Source organism: Pteronotus mesoamericanus, unplaced genomic scaffold, assembly GCF_021234165.1.
Source record: "Pteronotus mesoamericanus isolate MK-2021 breed Mesoamerican mustached bat unplaced genomic scaffold, CSHL_Meso_final scaffold_174, whole genome shotgun sequence".
In the NCBI taxonomy this organism is placed as follows: domain Eukaryota; kingdom Metazoa; phylum Chordata; class Mammalia; order Chiroptera; family Mormoopidae; genus Pteronotus; species Pteronotus mesoamericanus.
Genome location: NW_026555309.1, coordinates 18,707,930 through 18,729,905, shown reverse-complemented (window position 1 = coordinate 18,729,905; position 21,976 = coordinate 18,707,930). Strand labels below are relative to the sequence as shown.

The 21,976-nt window shown below is 33.5% G+C and overlaps 1 protein-coding gene across 4 annotated transcripts in view; it reads right to left on the bottom strand.

The window, feature by feature from the left end:
* VPS13B (vacuolar protein sorting 13 homolog B) overlaps positions 1 to 21,976 on the bottom strand; it is a 673,385-nt gene that overhangs the window by 500,636 nt on the left and 150,773 nt on the right. For all 4 annotated transcript variants that reach the window (XM_054590316.1, XM_054590313.1, XM_054590314.1 and 1 more), the window contains exons 18-19: positions 3,543 to 3,677; positions 2,390 to 2,563 (exon numbers count right to left, since the gene is read on the bottom strand). In XM_054590316.1, the coding sequence (XP_054446291.1) occupies positions 2,390 to 2,563; positions 3,543 to 3,677 (309 nt within the window). The remainder of the gene's footprint in view (positions 1 to 2,389; positions 2,564 to 3,542; positions 3,678 to 21,976) is intronic.

Genomic DNA, 21,976 nt, shown 5'->3' with positions numbered 1-21,976 from the left:
AAAAGAAAAAAATGTATACAACAGTGCCCAGGAAAATCCTTACTGAAACAACGATATTTCAGTGAAGTCTTGACAAATTGTTAATGAATTATTTCATTTAAAAATTATAATTTATGATTTGTCTATACTAACAGTTTGTATAGTAACACATCCCTCCAATTTAAATCTTGCTGCAAGCACATAAGATTAATCAATATTATTTTAAAACTGGCTTTAAAAATTAGTACTTAGGAGCTCTCTCAAAACCATATCATAAAGCCATGAATGTGGGTGGCAGTGCCAAGGTGAATGTAAAATTTAAATTTAAAAATGCCCTAAATAAACTACGTGAATGTAGCTTAAATAAAAACACATTACATTTCAGGATTAAAACATACCCAAAGGAATATTTTCAAAACACCAAATACATGATCACATTAAAATTTTACACATAAATCCATAAACATATCACTAAACATTAATGTTGAAGACTAGGTAAACTTCCTTACCAGCAAGAAAAAATGTGAAACTTTACCCTTGAAATATCATAGGTGTAATTTTTTATAATAGCATACTTTTAGGCCCATATAATAGATGAGAAAAGCAAATACATTTCTGTGACCCTAAAACTCCATTTAAATTACAAAGAATATGAATACCATCATGAGAAAGATCTGATTATTATTTAAATAATCTTGATACTTTAATTCATTCTGTGTATATGGTAAAAGAAAAAACTTGGAGTCCCTCTCCAATTAAGACTACATGGCAGACATAAGCAAGCTTACTTCCTTCTTAGGTATCAAAATTCATGACCAGACAGTCTGGTCATTTCAGTAACATTTCAATGACTTTATGATTTGGAAACAAAACCTATCAAAAATTAACATATGGATAATTACCAAAAAAATCTATCAAATAATATACTTAAGGAACATGAATAGGGATTAACAAAACCATAATGTTTATTTAAGCACCAATCTCCTCTCTCTCTAAAACAAGGATGGGGGGCAGTAAGCTAAACCACAGAGGCTGAATCTGGCCCCCTCTATAGTTTTTACCAATTAAAAGTTTTATTGGAGTCACATGCATTCATTTACATATTGTCTGCGGCTATTTTTGTTATATAAACAGCAGAACTGAATAGCTGAGATAGAGATCACATGGTCCACAAAGTTTAAAATATTAGTTATCTGGCCCTTGATTAAACCCTGCCTTAAAAATTAGTAAAATCTTATACACAGTGGCATTCTTAGTTTGGGTTTTTGCCTCATCCTCATATTTTTTCCTTAGGATTATATACCCATTCTCACCAGGCTGATAAGTTATTTTTGAGGAATGTGTTTTTAGCAGCACTTTGACAGCAGGTCCTCAGACTTACCTTTCAAATACTAATGTCCAGTTTCTAATGTGGATGCCATTCACTCTAAATACTATCGTAAGGACATTCATCTTTAAATTCTTTTTGTGTCCCCACATATGTGCACTTGTGCTCAATGCTTTGAATATTCACCTCCATATAGTCTTTGTCTAGTCAGTTAATAATGAATCTTTTCATGGTTTCTACTTTGAACTTAGTGCACCAATGTTTAACGTTATTTCCTATAAGCCGCAATACCTGTTAATGGTAACGTATCTTTACTCTTAGGGAGCTTTGTGAAAGCAAGTCCTCCCTGGCCAATTAACCCCCAAGAAAAATTCCAGACCTCCTATCCTTTTAAGAAATCTTTATATAGCTATCTTACTTCTAGTCTCATTGAGTGACCTTGGCTTTATTAACCACACACTACTGATACTGGTTTCTACTAACCACACCTTCCCCAATTTTCACTGATCTTTCTGGTATCTCCTCTCAACATAAGAAGTGCGGATCTGTTATTATTACAGTGTTGAATAAAATGAGATAGATTATAGGCAAAGTGCTTCTAGAGAAGAATATAAATCAAGAAATGAGATCTTGACCTCTGAGTTTTTTCTTGGTCCCACCGTCAGTATCTTTTGCTTTTTTGCAAAGCCACAGACAGCACCTAATTTTACTATGGCAAACTGTGGGAACAAAGTACTACTACTGTCCCATGAAAAATATTTTACCTTTCCAGGATTATAAATTTCTTTTACTCCACTTGATATATTACATGATATGGTATTTTAAAACTCAGTTAAATTTAGTAGGTATGAATCTAAGATTGCTTATACATACAACTAAATCATCTCTCATATAAAATAAAATCATTATTGCTTATAAACAGTCCATTTATCAAAACTGATGCAAAAATACTTCATTTGTATTTTCAAAGAACACAACTGTAGAGTATTATGGACACAAAATACATTTTTTTAAAAGCTCAATTTTAAAAGCCCTGCTAAAAAAAAAAGTAAACTAAGAGAAAGCTGTAAAACTTGTACTTACCAGAATTGTGGCAGTAGTCCATATACTGGGGAACTTGAACTGTGAAGGCTATCAAATCTGGAGCTAAGAGAGATTCTGGCTTTCTACTCTCATTGAGCCACTTGCTGCTGTGAAGATCTTTAGTGTCAGAAGGACCTTGAAGCAATGGAATCAATTTCTCTTTCCCATTGTCACCTGAATAGAAACATTAATGAAAAAAAATCTATAAAATAAAATAAAGGAGTAGCTTGAGGATGCTTCATCTTAAAATATACTAACATTATAAAATTTCAAATATATTTGGTGATTTTAGCTATACATGTTGTTACACTCTTAAAAATATGACTGATAAAATTGAAAGCACTTTTAATTCTTAAAAAATAAGTTTTAATATTTAGCTAATGAATGTAGAACATGTTCAGAAAAGCTTATAAAAGGAAACAACTTGATACACTATGTTTTAAATATTCCAGGGAATCTGTAACCTTATCTTTAAACTTACCTAGAAATTTAGTTTGCAATTAAATTAGAAATACAGGGTTTGGCAGAAATAAGGCTTGTATGAGTGTGGCTGGTAGGGTACATGAATGTCTCACACGAGATGGACAGCAATTTGAACATTTCACCTAAAAAGTCCTATGTCATGCTTGAGTATGACATTGTTATGTTATAGAATTACATGTTTATGATTTTGTAATAAAAAAAAAGGGAACATTACTTGTGCCGGACCCTGCAGTTTAAGGGAAATATTATGAAAAAAAGTATTGGTAGGAAGATGAAGTCAATTACCACCATAAATTTTTAAAAACAGCTGGGTTCCCTGTGTAATTTTATTATACTAACAACATTTTAATTTAATTTTAAACTGTCTTATATATCTATACCTCCTACTCATACCAAAAGTATAAGAATAAACATTCCTTTAATTTTTCTCTTTCATAATCATTCTTAAAAGTATACAAGGTTTTTTCCTTAAATAAAAATTAATTTATTAAAGTGAAGAACTATCATCATGGCACAATTAATAAAAATTTTTAAGTAAAATAAAAAAATGTAAAACCTCTGATTCATAGGAACAATGAGTAAATTCTTGTTTCAGTAACGCTCCTTGTAAAATGCAAGGCCAATTCTCCTATACAGGCAATAAAGTTTTACACGGTCCAGCTGCACATACCTGGGGCTTTGGCACAAATTTTTATTGATCCCATGGTCCCAGAGGCACATTTGACCAATGATGTGCTGCAGTACTTCAATTCAACATTCTGGATTGAGCCCTCAAGAGTTGGCAGGGGATTCTTAGATTTCACACCTAATAAAAGAAAACTGCAAATGTACTAGCCGATTGAATTTAAATAATTTTTATACTCCTTCACCAAGGCATTTAAACTTAATTATACTTTAATTATCTACCTCAGATATTCTTACAGTATTTGCATTAGGTTTCATAGTTTAGTGTTTAGGAGGTGAAAGGATGCAATTTTAAAATAAATGGGCTGAACTTTCATAACTATATTCACATAGCTCTTGATTAGTCAAGCTCAAGAAATATTTTAACATATTTTAAGCAAATATGTTAAAAATCATATTTGGTTTTAGAATATAGAGTAAGATTCAAAGTTTTGAAACAAATTTAACTTATAAATTCAGTTTCATTTAGGCAGACATTTAATTTAAACAGGAAACTTCCAGAGTAAGTATTTCTTCAACATCTTTGTTAGGTGGGATGATGAGAGAAACAAGATAGCTCAAAACAGCTTGTAAGTTAAAATGCAATAGCTTATACGTAAAATTCACATGCCAAGCGTAGATAAAAGACAGAAAAAGGATTCTATATCAATTAACCAAAAAAGTGGATATTGACATCTCTACTATATGCTACTGGCTAAAGGGCATAAAGCACAGAAGGGAATAATTACCATGAAATAAAAGGTAGAGAAAACTTAATTCAAAGGGGGGAAACACATTTGGCCCTGAAGGGGAGGTGAGATTAAACAGGAAGAGACACTTTAAGAACATTATACTGAAAACACTGCAGCCTAACAAGATGGTAATGATGACAATGAAGAACTCTAATCACTCTGATCAACTGACATTTGCTGAGGATGTGTGTGTTATGGACCTTATCTCATTCTATCCTCACAACAAGCCCATTTTAAAAATATTATCTTCATTTTCAGATTAATATTCAACGGATTACATGGGTTAAGTAATTTTTACTCAAAGTCCTATAGTTAGTGAAAGTGTTCCATATAATTTGATCCCACCACAGAAGACTTTTGCACTCGTTTTGCCTATGTTATGAACAGCTACCAATATAATTTCCCTTCTTTTCCCTATTTCACATTTTGATCAAACATAATATCCTCCATATTTGAAACTCATTTAAGCAGACCTATTTATGAATAATTAAGAAAATCATAAACTTTCTATGATAAATATATCAAACATGATTTTGAAATCTTTTATCTCAAACTTTAGTGTGTTCAAGAAGCCCCGAGATTTTCTAAGAATCTTCTGAGAGGTAGCCCAGGAATCTGCAGTTTAAATAACACACTATACGAATTAAATGATTAAAGGGCATCATCTTAAGAAATATCTTTTCAACATACTAACCTTTACTTCAACAGAACCTATTAAATTACTAATTTGAGTTGTTACATAAAGGGGTATTTTTTGGTTGTTATTTTCCAATATTCACCACCTGTATTGTTTTCATGTGAAGTGATATTTATTGTCCTCAGAGTAGGCATCTAAAATGTTCTGTATTTATATAGTCTTCTGCTTTTATCATATTTTTTTTATCACATTCTCCCTTGAATCACACATGGTCGGTCTTTTTTAGTATCTAATACATGTTATACAAAGTCTGTCCAGAAAAAAGTCCAGCCATTGTTAATATAACAAGTATGGTTTGGGTGACATCATGTAACCTGGTAGCCAAGGAGAGTAGATGGGAACACACACGCATGAACAATGACAACTTCACTGTACTAGTCAGTGGGAATGGTAGACACCATTGAGTGAGCACAGGTACTGTGCGATCATCACATTCAAAATGACCGAGGAAGTAGAGCAACAAACCTGCATCAAATTTTGCATTAAGTTTGAACACTCCTCAGTGGAAACTATTTCGTTGATTCAGAAGACCTCAGCTATGGGCGACTGGTGATTGCAGCTTCATCATGACAACATGCCTGCTCACGCATCACGGCTCATGCAGAGTTTTTTGGTGGAAATATCAAATCACCTAAGTGACTCAGCCCCCTTACAGCCCAGATCTGGCACCCTGTAACTCTTGGTTTTTCCCCAAACTAAAATCACCTTTGAAAATGATGAGATTCTGAAAAATATGACAGGACAGCTGATGGTGATTAGGAGACTGCGTGAGGTCCCAAGGTGCCTACTTTGAAGGGGGCCGGAGGTATCATTGTCCTATGTACAATGTTTTTTTGTATCTTCTTCAATAAAAGTCTCTATTTTTCATATTACATGCCTGGATACTTTCTGGACAGACCTTATATATAAGATTCTAATCAGAAGAAGATGCCTAAAATCTCTTCTAACAAAAATCTCATACACCCATATAAAAGCATCTTGGTTTAGGCTTAATCTTGGTTTAGGCTTAAACTATTAAGATCTTAGTTCACATTTTTGTGACCACTGTATTTCTCAGATATTTTAAAACTTATTTTAGTAACTAAAACAGTATTATACATAATAGTTCCTTAAGAAAAGCTTTTTTATACCTCATTCTTAAGACTACAAGCTGAGTTGTTTTGTTTTTTTTTTAATTAGGGTTATCTCTTGCTAGACTTCAACAGTGAAGAAAAGTTGACAGTAAAAAGTAATCTGGGTGACATAAACTATGGACTCAGGGTGATTATGATGTCAATACAGATTCATTGATTATAATAAATGTGCCACTCTGAAAAGGGATACTGGTATCGGGGGACACTGCAGATGTGGAAGCAGAAGGTGTATGGGAAATCTCTGTACCATTCCCTCTATTTTGCAGTAGCCTGCTAAAAAGAAGAAAACAAAAAAAACCCTAATAAAAATAACCTTGGTTTCTTTCCACTCCGCCTTCAAACTAGAATTTGTAAAGGGCTCCAAATGCGAGCACTAAAAAGGTAGAAAGGAGCAAGAGTCTTGGCAGTGCACCACTCAGGGCACCATTCACGTTGTGCTCTTTCTACATGAATGGTGCTACCTGAAACTGTGAAAGAAAATCTGTTAGGGGTGGAACTGGTGAAACAAACAGACCAGAAGCTCTAAAACTAAAAAAGCATAGCTTTGGCTTTAGGCAGCATTGCTCACTCAGTAAATGAGCAGCTTTAGGGAAGCCACTATTATTCTTATATGCGCAGGCTCAAATACTATAGTTATTGCTCAAGGTATTTACTCTTAGAAATCAACTGAACTTTATACAAAACTTAATTTAGTGAAGAGGTATTTGGTAAGATGTACAGTCAGTGGATATTAATCAATAGGACAATCACCAAGATAATGACATTTGAAATAATGCCTTTATAAAGAATTTTCACATACATTTATTCAAATATTGCTGTCGCAACTCACCAGAGGAAGGTAAGAGAGAACTCCTAAAGAGCTAAAATAGAAATAAAATTTACCATTGTACACACTTTCAAGGAAATGATTCTAAAATACTACTTAATATGAAATAACGCACTGCTTTTGCTTCTCCTTATAGTACTTCTCTAAAAAATATCAACTTCTAACACATTTTCTTAGTCCTGTGAAGCCATTAACCCTTATTCTGTTCTTACCGATTTTCTTACCCACAGTTATTCCTCCATCCTCACTGAGACCTTAACCCTCAATGTTGAGTAATGAACTTTTAATCCTCCTGTAATTATCACCTACAAATAAAAAGGTGAACTAATGACAGTCACTTGTATATCTGTGTAGAAATAAAAGATTAAGGAGTCAAACCATGTGTAAGTTTACCTCAGTTCCCTCTTTAACCACCAGCAAAAGGTTGTTAAGAGAAAATTTTATGGCCCTAAACCAACAAAGAAATGAGGATGAGAAGACAAGAGCTGAATATGCAGCTCTGGAAGAGGCAAGAGCTGTCATCAAAATTTTGAAAGATGGATATTTGATGGATAAATAGCAAAAATAACCCAGAAGAACAAAGAAAATTGCTCATGGGTAATGAAACTAAGAAGCAAGCAGATCTGCAATAATCCCTGGAAAAATAAGAATTTAAAAAAAAAAAAAAAACAGGCAACAGGGCAAGAATGCAGATGAAGCTAAAAAGACAAGGAATGACTAAACGTCTGTGAAATCACTTTCCCTGCTCTCATGCAGCCATGCAGTAAGTATACTACGTTCATCTTGGTAGAAGACTAAAGGGTTCACTCTGGAGAGGTTAAACCAGAAGAATTTTGGACCAAAGGGTACATGCCAGAAAGGAAAATTGTCTAAAAAATCTATATAGAGCACATGTACTAAATAATGAGAATTCCTTTTTCTTTTAGTTCCTAAGAACTCTTGAGTGCCACATTTATAATCTCCAGGAAGAAAATATAAGAATTTCTCTCTGGAAAGTGGCTAATCCAAGAAAAATAAAAAACAAAACAGAGATACTGATAATTGATTATCACTCAACATAAAAAAATGAATTAATGCAAATAATCAAAAAATTTATATAGAACCACAAAAGACCCCAAATAGCCACAGCAATCTTGAGAAAAGAAGAACATGGTCAAAGGTATCACACTGTTTGCTATCAAACTATACTATAAGTCTGTGGTAATCAAATCAGCACAGTAAGTCATAAAACCAGACACATATATCAATGGAATAGAATGGAGAGTCCAGAAATAAGTCCATGTCTATATGGTCAATTGACATATATAAAAAAAGAGGCAAGAACATACAATGAGGTAAAGACAGTCTATTCAATAAATAGTGTTGGGAAAATTGAAAAGAAATGCATGCAAAAAAATGAAACTAGACCATCTTCTTATATCATATACAAGAATAAATTCAAAATGGATTAAAGACTTAAATTAAATGTAATATCCAAAACCATAAAACTCCTAGAAGAAAATACAGGCAGCAAACTCTGACATTTTTCTTAGCAATATTTGTTTCTGATACATCTCCTTGGGCAAGAAAAACAAAAGAAAAAATAAACAATGGGACTACATCAAATGAAAAGGTTTTTGAATAGCAAAGGAAACCATCAACTAAACAAAAAGACAACCTACTGAATGGAAGAAGATAGTTGCAAATGATACATTCAAAAGGGGTTAATATTCAATATGTAAAAAGAATGCATATAACTTAAAACAAAAAATAAACAATCCAAGAAAAATCGACAAAGACCTAAAAAGACACTTCTCCAAACAGGACATATCAATGGCCAATAGGCATATGAAAAGATGCTCAATGTCATTAATCATAGAGAAATGCCAATTAAAGCCACAGTGAGATTATCACCTCACACCTGTCAGAGTAGCCATCATCAATAAATCAACAAACAACAAAGGCTGGTGAGGATGTGGACAAAGGGGAACTCCTGTGCCCTTTTGGTAGGAATGCAAACGGGCGGCCACTATGCAAAATAATAGGAAAGTTCCTCAAAAATTAGAAACAAAACTACCTTATGACCCAGCAATTCCTTCTGGGTATATATCCAAAGAAATACAAAACACTAATTCAAGAAGATATATGCACCCTATTGATATATGCACTGTTACTGACAATAGCCAAGGTATAAAAGCAACCCAAGTACCCATCAATAGATGAGTGGATAAAGTTAAGTTGTGGTACAGCTCTGTCTAGTGTGGCTCAGTTGGTTGGAGCATCGTCCCATGCACCAAAAGGTTGTGGGTTCAATTCCCAGTCAGAGTACATACCTAGGTTGCAAGTTTGATCTCTGGCATGGGCATGTATGGGAGGCAATCAATTGATGTTTCTTTCCCACATCAATGCCCCAATATCTGTCTGTTTATCTGTCTCTCTCTCTCTTTTTCTCTCTCAAATCAATGAAAAAATGTCCTCAGGTGAGGATAAAAAAAAAAAGTTGTGTTACATATACACAGAATATTACTCAGCCATAAAAATAATGAAAGCTTACCATTTGCAGCAACATGGATGAAGTTAGAAGGTATTATGCTAAGTGAAGTAAGTCAGACAGAGGAAGATAAATGCCATATGATTTCATTTATATATGGAATCTAAAGAACAAAATAAACTAACTAAACAGAAACAGACACACAGATATAGAGAGCAAACTGATGGTTGCCAGAGGGGGAAGGGAATAGAAAGATGGGTAAAAAATGTGAAGGTATTAAGGAGTACAAACTGATAGTTACAAAATAATCACTGATGTGAAAAGTACAGCATAGGGAATATAATCAATAACACTGTAATATTTATATAGGGGGCTGGGTGGGTACTTGAATTATTGGAGAGGATCACTTCAAAAATAATGTAATTATCTAACCACTATGCTATACATGAAAATAATATAAAATAATATAGAATGTCAATTGTAATTTAAAAATTTTTAAATAAAAAAACAAAAAATGTAGTCTACAAAACAATGTTAAATGAAATGTTTTTTTAAACAGAAAAAAAAAGAGTCCAATTCCCCAACAATGAAATCAGCTATACAACTCAACAAGCTCCAACCTCATAAACAGGTTCTACTTAGTTATTTAGTATTTTATTCTACAATATGAAGGATCATCAGATGTACGGTGTAAATCACATAAATGAAAGGCAGAAATTAAACACACACAGAAAAGAAATGGGGTAAACAGACAATTGCAAGAACAGAAATCTTAATAATGATAACAATAACTATCCCAAAATAAATTACAAAAGATACTGTAACAAGTACAGAATGTTTTGCTAAATTTTTCAGAGAATGAAAGTTAGCTTTTAGGAATTAAAGACATGATGTTAATTCTCCTTAAATTAATAAAAAGATGGGAAACTAAAGTTGAGGAAATCTGTTATAAATTAAAACAAAAAACCCCAAGAGATTGAAAATGGAGAGAAATGACAACACAATGAAAGGATCAGCATAAACAATCGAGTATCTTAAAGCCAAAAGTTCTAGAAGGAACTAACAAAACAAAATGGAGAAAATAATCAAAGAAATAATCCCAGAAGATTTCCCTAAACTTAAGAATACTTAAGAGTTTCAAATTAAAAGGTTATACCATATATCCAGCACAACAAAAGAGAGGAGAAAAAAGAGAAAACCATACACATAAAAGCCTACCACTTAAACATCAGGGATAAAGAGAAGTTCCAAAAAGCTTTTGAAATTTTTTTTTAAATGCATAAAAGCAGAAATAGGTAACACACAATCATATACAATTAGAATGGCATCAAACTTCTCAACAGCAGTATTAGAAAAAAAGACAATATAGCAAGGCTTTTTGTTAAATTTTATAAGAAAATGATTCCCAGCCTATAAACATATATACAGCCAAACTATTAATCACATTTGAAGGTAGAATACAGATTCACTCAGACATGCCAGATCTGAAATAAAGTTTATTTCCTCTGCTGGAAAGATAACTAGGTAATTGTGCTCCAACAAAAAAGAGGGAGTAGATCAGGAAAAAATAACATACATGATCCAGGAAACAGGGGATCCAATATAAGAGAAAAGGGAATTCCCAGGACAATGGTAAAAGAAAACATTAAGACATATGCATAGTACGATTAGTAGCAAATAAGATTGAAAAAGGAGGAAAGTACACCAAAATAATAATGATTACAAAAATTAAAACAATATCATGTATTTGAAACATTGAGAAGACACAGGCTTCTGTAATAGTTTTGGGGAATCAATAGTTAAGTACATTCAGCATTAATCAAACAAAAATGGCAGTTATTTACTTTAGGAAAAGTTTATAAAATATTTAATGGAAATATAATTCATACATATAGAGCCATAATACATTAATAATAAATATAAAATGAGCAAAAATTATATAATTGTGTATATTGTGTTTAATTATAAAATTCAGTAAAAGGGAAGAATTAAAGTGTTGGCCCTAAAAGCTAAATCCTATTTGGTAGGCAAAATAATGTCTGTCACCCCCAAAAACGTTTGCATCTTAATCCCAGAACCTATGAACAACACATGAGACAAAGTAGAACTAAGATTGCAAATAGAACTAAGATTGCAAATAGAATTAAGAATTGCTAATCAGCTGATCTGAAATAGAGAATTTGTCTTGTATCATTCATTTGGACAAAAGGAAATGAAAAAAGGCAGCAGAAGAGAAGAGTCAAAGGAAGACAGGATGAGAGAAGCTCTGCCACAGAAATGCTATGTTCCTGGCTTTGATGATTCGGGGACGAGGGCCACAGGCCAAGGAGTGCAGGTGGCCCACAGGTTACCCCCTTCAAGAGGCTAAGTTAAGATAACTTAGTACAGTGCCTGAAGTAAAACAGATGTTCAAGAACAAATAATTTTCTTTATCCTTGACATCTTCATTACCAAGCCTGGGACACTAAAAAAAAAAACACCACCACCTAACATTAATATTGGCATATTATGCTATTAATTTCTCTCCCCATAGGCCACGTGTGTGTGTGTGTGTGTGTGTGTGTGTGAAAGCAGTTTGATTTTTTTTAATTGTTTTTTTAATTACAGTGGGTATCCAATATTATTGTATATTGGTTTCAGATTACGAAAGCAGTTTGACTCTGAATAACTACATATTTTTTTGACTTTTCTTATATCTTTATTATTGTTTAGCATCTTTTACATTTTTTAATTAATTTATTTTTTCAAATACATTTGTCTCTGCCTTCCCCCCACCACTTTCCCTTGCCCCCTCCCCCCATCCCTCCCTCAATCCTTTAAAAGTTTAAGTTCATCTTTAGCACACTGGGGTGTCACCACAATGTATCAACTTAGAGATTTAGCTTTATATTTCCTATTTAGGGTTTATGATTTTTAGATCTGAAGACTCACATCTTGCAGCAATTTTGTGGCTTATAAAAAAAAAAGTTTGTAAACACTGCCTCTCTCCCAGTGTCTCCTTCTGAGAGTCTTATTATACATACATAGAATTGTCTCATGCCCTGGCTGGTGTAGCTCAGTTGGTTGTAGCATAAGTCCTGTACACCGAAAGGTTGTGGGTTTGATTCCTGGTCAGGGTACATAACTAGGTTTGGGTTCGATCCTGCATCGGGGTGTGTGAGAGAGATAGCCAATCAATGTTTCTCTCTCTCTCTCTCTTTTTCCCTCCCTCCCCCCCTCTCTAAAAGCAATATGCATGTCCTCGGGTGAAGATTTAAAAAAATAAAGAATTATCTCATTCTACTATCCAGATCTATTGACCTGTATTTCACATTTTCATCTCTATTTTCAGTGCTGCATTCTGGTTAATTTCTTTATATCTACCTTCAAGTTCACTAATAGTATCTTTGGCTGTATCTAATCAACTACTTAATCCACTCAATGACTTCTGACCTCTAAAGACTATATTTTTCTTTTTTAAATTCTCTAGTCTTTGTTGACAGTATCCATGCCTCTCTCATATTTACAACTCTATCTTTTGCTTCCTTAAATTTTAAACATAGTCATTTTATACAGTTTCTAATTATTATATTATCTGGAATTCTGGAAGTCTAATCAGCCACTGGGGGTCTCTGCAACCTCTTGCTCTTGGTGGATTATTTTCAAGATCTTGGTGATGCTGGACTCTGGGTTTACATTTCACATGGCCTTCCGTTTCAAATACATTGTCACAACAAGTAGTTGTGTTTACCACTACATACCCAGAGATGTAACCAGTCCACCCAGGATCACTTTTTAAGTTGACATACTGGCTTGATGGCTCCTAGACCATGCAAGAAATTTAAATGAGTGATGACAAGACTGTGGTTACACATTCTCATGGAAAGCACCTCCCACTCCGCCCCCTGCCCCTACTTTAGGAGGTCAAAACAAAAACACTTCTTGGTTAAATACAGAGTGCAGCAGATTTTTGAAACAGTGTACCTTTTCCCTAGTCCTTAAAAGATATGAGCTTTGGGAATCTGAACAACAATTCCTAGTTCCTCACTTCTTGTCCCTTTGGTATTGTTGGTAATTAAAAACCAAGTCCACTGATAACTGAGGTTGCAACAGCCCATTAGGATAATCAAAATTTAAGTGCCTGCTTTCCACTCTAGATTTGTTTCCCCCCTGTTTTATTTTTACTTTCTTTTTTTTAATCCTCACCTGAGGACAGGCTCAATGACTTTAGAAAGAGGGGAAGAGAGGGAAACAGAAAGGAAGAGAAGCATCTAGGTGAAAGAAAAACATCAATCCGTTGCCCGTGGTAGGCACCCCAACTGGAGGCCAAACCTGCAACCTAAGCACCTGCCCTGACCAGAAATTGAATCTGTGACCTTTCGGTCTATGGGATGATGCTCCAACCAACTAAACCACACCAGCCAGGACAGTTTCCGCCTTGCTTTAGACATTTTCCCCACTTTCTTGCAGGTTCAGCAATTCAATGAGAATTAAATATGTTTTATGTTATTTAGCACAGGTTTTTGTAGAGGGGAGGATTTTAGGTTAACTAGTATGCCACACTGCCAACCACAGAAGCCTTGTCACGCGATGCTCTATGTTTCTTAAGGAAGTATATAGTTTATAAATGAATTTTCTGCTTCCTGTAATTTTATCCATGATAGAGGAAAAAACAGCAAGTATTTTTTTTTTAGGTTAAACATTGCAGAGTATGCAGAGATATTAAACACATTGTGAACCCCAGAATGTACTTAACTATATACTGTCAGTTTCCTAGAAAGTAAGTACAAATCATTAGCTACCTTACAGAGTAATCATTAGCACTGAAATGATAAACGAAAAGTGATTAAAGAGCATTTGGCATGTAAGCGTTCAGTAAATGTTAGCTAGTATATGCTCATTATTGTGGCTATTATTACAAACAATACAAGTTTGGAATGGGGAAATTCAGCTTACATACATTAAGGAGTAATGAGGAAATTTAATGAAAGATACAATATTCACTAGACCTTTAGTCAGTATAAATTTTGCCATCAAATAGCTGTGTAATCTTGGATTTAAAACCTCTGTGGCACATTTTGTTCATGTGAAATAAAGGAGTGGTTGGATTTGATTATGACTAACATTTTTAGCTCTAAAAGCCAATGATGCAGTGGAAGGAAATTAAACACTACATGACTAGATACAAAAAAGAGAAGTGTCTTTGAAGGGAATGATATTTTCATGTACCATCAGTACTTTTTAAAAGCAAAAAAACTTGCACCAACTAAATGAAGCACTTATTTTTTTTTTTTTGTACAATGGTAAAGGAAAAAAACCCATGAATTATGAAAAGTCAGTGAGTGACATCAGTAAAAAATGAAAAACATTTAATGAATAACTATAATTTGTTCACAAACAGATATTATAAGAATAACTTTTGAAACCTTTTATATCATTCCCTAGATTCTATAGGTATAATACCAGGTGAAGAACAATAACTTTCTTTGTGATACCAATAACAATGTGAGGCAATATTAGAGGTTTTTTCTATAAATAAAGGTTTTTAGTTGAAATAAAAATAACACACAATTACTAGTGACTGTCATTTAGTATTATCCCCATACACAAACTTTAAAAAAAATCACACTTAGGATAAACCCTGAAAATAAAATGCTTAGGAAAAAAATGTCTGCTTCTTGGATTAGGTAATGTCATAACACATATGGGAAGGAAATACATTAAACTAAATTCTCAGTAATAACCACTGGTGGAAATATCCAAAGAAAGGCTACTATGCACAAGTCTTATTACATTAAACTACATATTCTGACAGCCAAAGTGAGGAATGGGAGAGGAAGCCATCACTCTTGGTCAATGAATTAAAAAGATGTGAAAAACAACTATGCATAAGCATTAGGGCAAAATGAAATGAGATCATTTAAAAATACCACATAGGGCCCTGGCCAGGTAGTTCAGTTGGTTAGAGCATTGTCCAGACAGGCCAAGGTTGTGGTTCAATCCCAGTCAGGCCACATACAAGCATCAACCAATGAATGCATAAGTGGAACACTGAACACACACACACACACACACACACACACACACACACACACACCCACCCCCTTTCCAACCAATAAACACACACACACACACACACCCCTTTCCAACCAATAAATAAAAATAAAATACCACACAGGAAGCTTAGAGTGTATTATAAAACACCTTGTGGCACGATTTTATTTTTTTAATTTTTAACATGCGTAAGGATGCTACATGACTAGCTGGCAATGTAAGGGGTCATAGTAAATGGCAAAATACTATCTTTTAAATTAAGAAAACTGTGAGAGTACGTTTAGAGGGAGTTGATAAAGGACACACCAAAATAAAAATAAATGCAACATTCACTCATTCTGCACAGGACAAAATCATTCTTCTTTCCACAGTTTAATTCACATTCTGTCATAGGGCAATCTGAATCCTACCACAAGATAAAATTGTCAAGCTAATCATCTGACCACTATGAAATCTTGACTCTGACAAGCTATTCTTCTACTGTAAGAACTCTGGCTGCATGCAACCAAGATTCAATCTTCTACTTCAATCACTGAATATAATTCTGGACTGTTTCTCATTGTGGAGGGTCATCATCCTGGGGTAAGGATGCAGGTTTTTGTCTGTACCTAACTCGCCGTGATCATCTACTGTTGGTCCCTCATGCATACACCAACTTTGACTCATGCCTCATTCATTTGCTTACTCATTTATTAAGTGTTTACTGTACCCTACTACATACCATGCTCATTCTGGAGTTATGGGAATAACAAGACCAATTCAGGTTCTTCCCTCATTAAGTTCACAATCTCGTGAGAGAAATACCATTCATCATCAAACCAATAACTGGACAAATATGTACCTAATTGATAATGAAAAAAATGCCAAAAATGGGAAGTACAAAGTGCTATGAAAACATAGAGAAGAAAGGGACAGAACTAGTCTAGGGAGTCTGAAGAAAATACCACTTAAGCTAAGATAAAAAAAATTAGCTAAAAGAAGGAACTAGGAAGAATGTTTCACACTCATGAAATACTGTCACTGCCTAGACACAATGTCACAATCAGCACAGCAAACAGATGGCTGGTGTAGATATCATTCACTCAAAGGGCCATATACCACCAAGTTTCATTTTCCTAAAGTTAATAATAACAGGTAAGATTACTGACCATTTAATGCACAAAAACTGCTGCAGAAAGTTACTGTTATAAATGGAAGTCAAATGTGGCCTTCTGTGACAGTTTAACATGCTTCTATTTACTCCGGTATAAATAACTATTCATAGGGAGAATCAAAAGACTTTCATTTACAGAAACTTCCAAAATTCTGTTGATAAATACACCAAAATCTTATGAATCACTTAATAAAGCACTTAGATATGTGTTGAACAAACATCCAAATAAGTGAGTCCAAAAATCAATGTATGGTAAAGAACACAAAAGCAAACTCACCTAAGAGGAAATACAGGTAATAAAAGACATATGACAAAAGTTCAAATATGATATAACTGAAAAGTGAATTAAAGGAAAAGTGAAGCATTATTTATATGTACAATCGCCAATATTTAATGTCATTGAGGATTTATTAAAACAGTCATTACCCTTCATTACCAGTTATATTACATATTCATGGAATGATTTGAGAAGTCAACACATATTATGTTATTTTTAAAAGTTTATTATCCATCACTAAGTTATTCAGCCCTAGATTTAACTAAAAAATAACCAAAAGAAAAAATTCTTATAGCAATATAAATTACATAATCAAAATTCAGAAAACACTTTGAATGTCACAGAAGAGGAGAGTGGTTAGGTGCATCATGAAATATCTCATTATTATTAAAAGCCTATGTTACTTGATGTTTATGTAAAAGTATATAAAATATATTTCTTTAAAAATGTTAAATGAAAAAATAGAACATGAAATGCTATATGCAATATGGTTACATCTATGTGAAAAATACACATGGAAAAAATATTAGAAATTAGAGTATACAGAAATTTTCATTAATGTAGAAAAATAAAATTTTGTAAAACTTCATATATACTCAAAAAGTTGAGTTACTAACTTTGTAGACTTAACTATCATCATATAACAATGTTTCACATTAAAAACAAGAGACAGCCCTGGCTGGTGTGGCTTAGCAGACTGAGCACCTGTAAGCTAAACAGTCGCCCATTGATTCTCAGTCTACAGCACATGCCTGGGTTGAGGGCCAGGTCCCCAGTAGGGGGCATGAGAGAGGCAACCACAGATTGATGTTTCTCTCCCTTTCTTCTTCCCACTCTAAAAATAAATGAATAAAACCTCACTAAATAAATAAATAAGGAAAATAATGTCCTGTAATCACTGTAGATAGAATCAAGAAGCAACAAAAAAAGCACCCTACAAATTTTGGTGTTTATATATCCAAACATACATAAATGATAAGGATAAACAGAGTACAATATATAAATCCACATATAATATTAAGATTTCCAATAAATAACCCAAATAAGAAAGAAAATGGAGGAAGAACTGAGAACTATAAGAACTGTATTTAAAAGACAGGTGCAAAGAGAGTAAAAGTAAAAATGACAATGAATTCTACATATAAACTAAGCTCTAAATTATTCACAAATCAGGGCAGGCCACATCCCTAAAGAACAAAAGTTGTTACTACTGTCAAATTGAGAGTAAGATATCATGACAGATAACTTAGGTATGGTGAAGTTACACTTAAAGTAACCACACATAAATCAAAATGGAATTCAAAATAATGTTCAAGTAACTAACAAGAAGTCAGAAAAAGAAAACATTAAAAACAGAGACATCAAACGGAAAGCAAAAACTAAAATGGCAGCCTTAAGGTCTAACATTAAGTCTAGCAATGAAACACAAGATTGGCAGACTGAATTAAAAATATGACCCAACTATATGCTGTCTATAAAAAACTCACTTCAAATATAGTGAGGTCAGCAAATTGAAAGTAAAAGTATAAAAAAGGTAGATCATACAAATACTAAGCAAAAGAAAGCAGAACATAGTAATATGACACTTAACTAGATGGCTACTGAAAAAGAGACGATAACAAGCACATATTGTCAAGATGTGGAAAAACTGAAACTTTCATACATTGCTGTTCTGAATGTGAAATGGTGTAGCTGCTGTAGAAAATAAGTTAGCAGTTTCTCAAAAAGTTAAACAGAGGTATCACATGATCCAGCAATTCCACTCGAAGATAACTACACAAGAGAAGTGAGAATATATGTCCACACAAAAGCTTATAGAAGAATGTCTGTAACAACATTGTTCTTAACAGTCAAAAACTGAAACTCACATGTCCATCAACTGTTGAATGGATAAACAAAAGGATACTCAAAATACCAATATTATAGAATCTTATTCCGCCATTAATAGAAAGCAAGTACTGATACACCCTACAACATGTATTACCCTTGAAAATATCATGCTAACTGAAATTTCAGAAAGGTCCTATACTGCATGATTCCACTTATAGAAAATATTGACAATAGGTAAATCCATAGAGAACGTACAGTACATAGTCTAGTGTCGTAAGGTGCTAAAGGTAAGTGGAAGCAAGGAGTGACTGCTAAATGGGTATGAAGTTTCTCTTTGGGTAACAAGAAATGTTCAAAATTCAGACAGTGGTGATGGCAGCACAATGAATATAACAAACATGTCTGAATTGCAAACTTTAAAATGGTTAAATGTTAATGTTGTGTTATATGAATTTAACCTAATTTTTTTCAAAGAAGAAGAGACAGCTATATTAACATCAGATAAAGTAAACTTAAGACTGAACAAAAAAAGAAAAAAAGATTACCAGAGTTGATACTCCAGCAATCACAGCAATTCTAAATGTGTATGAAACTAATACATAGCTACAAAAACTACAGCGCATAGCTGATAAAAAAAAAAAAATCCACAATTCTAGGTGGAGACTGTAACACCTCTCTCAACAATTGACAGAACAATTAGACTAAATATCAACGAAGACACAGAAGATGCAAAAGTCACTATCAAATAATAAGCTCTTCTCAATATTATAGAACAGCAACACATTCTTTCCCAGTGCCTACCAAACATATAACAAGATAAGCCATATTAGTCTGGGCCATAAATAAAGCTCAACAAATTTAAAAGAACTGAAATCAACAGAGTTTGCTCTCTGACCACAATAGATTCAATTTAGAAATCAGTAAATAATAATAATAATAATAATAATAATAATAATAATAGGAAAATCTCCAAAAATACTTGGAAGTTAAGCAGATATAAATATTCAACAAGTCAAAGAGATATACTCAAGGGAAATAAAAAACATACAGTGAAATGAATGAAAACACAACATAGCAAATTCGTAGAACACAATTAAAGCTGTGCAGAGAGGGAATTTTATAGCACTAAATGTACACATTAGAAAAGTAAAAGACTCTAGTCAATACCTATGTTCTTATCTCAAAAATGTTGGAAAAAAAAAGCAAAGAAAACCCAAAGCAATCAGAGGTAGGATATAATAAAGCTAGCAGGAATCAATGAAATATATTTAAATCATCTTTTAATCAGTAAAATAGACAAGCTTCTGGTAAGACTATGAAGGAAAAAAAGAGAGAAGCCATAAACTGCCTATATCAGAAATAAAAAATTGTATTACGACTAGACAACATCAAAGATTAGTAAGAAAATACCTCAAATAATTCTGCACCCAGAATTTGACAACTTTGATGATATGGATAGATGAATAGACAGATAGGTAGGAGGTCTGTCCAGAAAAAGTCCAGCCATTGTTAATATAATGAGAATGGCTTGCACAACATCAACGTAACCTGGCAGCCAAGGAGAGTGGACTGGAATGTGCCTACATGAACAAGGATGACTTCACTGTACTAGTCAGTGGGGGTGGTAGACACCCTTGAGTAGCATGTGACTGTTGCATTCAAAATGACTGAGCAAGGAGAGCAACAAATCTGCATCGAATTTGCAGATTTCAGAATTTGCTTGAACTTTTTCCATGCAAACTATTCGGATGATTCAGAAAGCCGCAGTTATGGGCAACTGGTGGTTGGCAGCTTCGTCATGACAAAGTGCCCGCTCATGCATCACGTCTCATGCAGAGTTTTCTGGCGAAACATCCAATCACCCAGGTGACTCAGTTCCCTCTATAGCCCAGATTTGGTGCCTTGCAATTTCTGGTTTTTCCCAAAACTAAAATTACCTCTGAAAGGGAAGAGATTTCAGACTGTCGATGAGATTCTGGAAGATACAATGGGGCAGCTGATAGCCACAGGGAGGACAATGTGAGGTCCCAAGGTGCCCACTTTGAAGGGGACTGAGGTGTCACTGTCCTATGTATGTATTTCTTGTAACTTGTATCTTCCTCAAAAAATGCCTCCATTATTCCTATTACATGGCTGCACACCTTCTGGACAGACTAGATAGATAGATAGATAGATAGATAGATAGATAGATAGATAGATCGATCGATAGACAATGCTCCCAAAAAGTTAATCTCCAAGGACAGATGGGAAATTATACAAATCTTCAAACAGGAATTAGCATCCCTTATACACAATCATATCCAGGATACAGAAAAGGAGAAAATACTTATTTCATGTTATGAAGCTATCCTCATTCTAAAACAAAGGCATTACATAAAAGGAAAGCTACATATAAATTTTCCTCATCAATATATTTTTCAAAGTACTTAACAAAACATATGAAGGTGAAATTTGCCATGAGTTTGTCTATATAAATATAAGTAATACAATGTAACCAAGTGGAGTTTATTCCAGGTATGAATGTTTAGTTCAATATTGGAAAATCAGTGTAATCCACTATAATAACAAACTAAAGAAGAAAAATCGTCGCCTCTCTTAATGGAGAAAATGTATTTGACAAAATTCAACACCTGTTCATGACAAAAACTTTCAGAGGAATAAAAATAGAGAGTAACACTTAACATGAGAAAGAATGTCTACAAAAATACCTGAAACTATTTAATGGTAAAGACTGAAAGCTTTCACACTCAAGATTGGAACAAAGTCGAGGATGTCAGCTCTCACTGCTACTATTCATCATAATGCTGGAAGTTCTGGCCAGGGCAATAAGACAAGAAAGAAAATAAAAGATATAAAGACAGAAAAGTTAAAAAAAAACAAACAACAAACCTATCCCTCTATACAGTTGACATAATCATGTATGCATAAAGTTTAGGGAAATCTTTTTAAAAACTTCTAGAATAATAAGTGAATAACAATAAGGTTGCAGGATATAAATAAAAATGGAAAAATCAGTGTATTTCTATATATTAGCAATGAGTATATGTGTAAACAAAAAATAAAAATACAGTATTATTTACCACACCTGAAAAAAATTTAACAAGAATAAAAATAACAAAACATGCAGAGGACTTATATACTGATAACTATAAAAGGCTTATGAAAGAATTCAACAAAGATCTACCTAAACAAAAAGATACAGGTTTGAACATTCAATGCAATAAAGATTTTGTTGTCGTTATAAACAATTTTTCTAAAATATTTATGAAA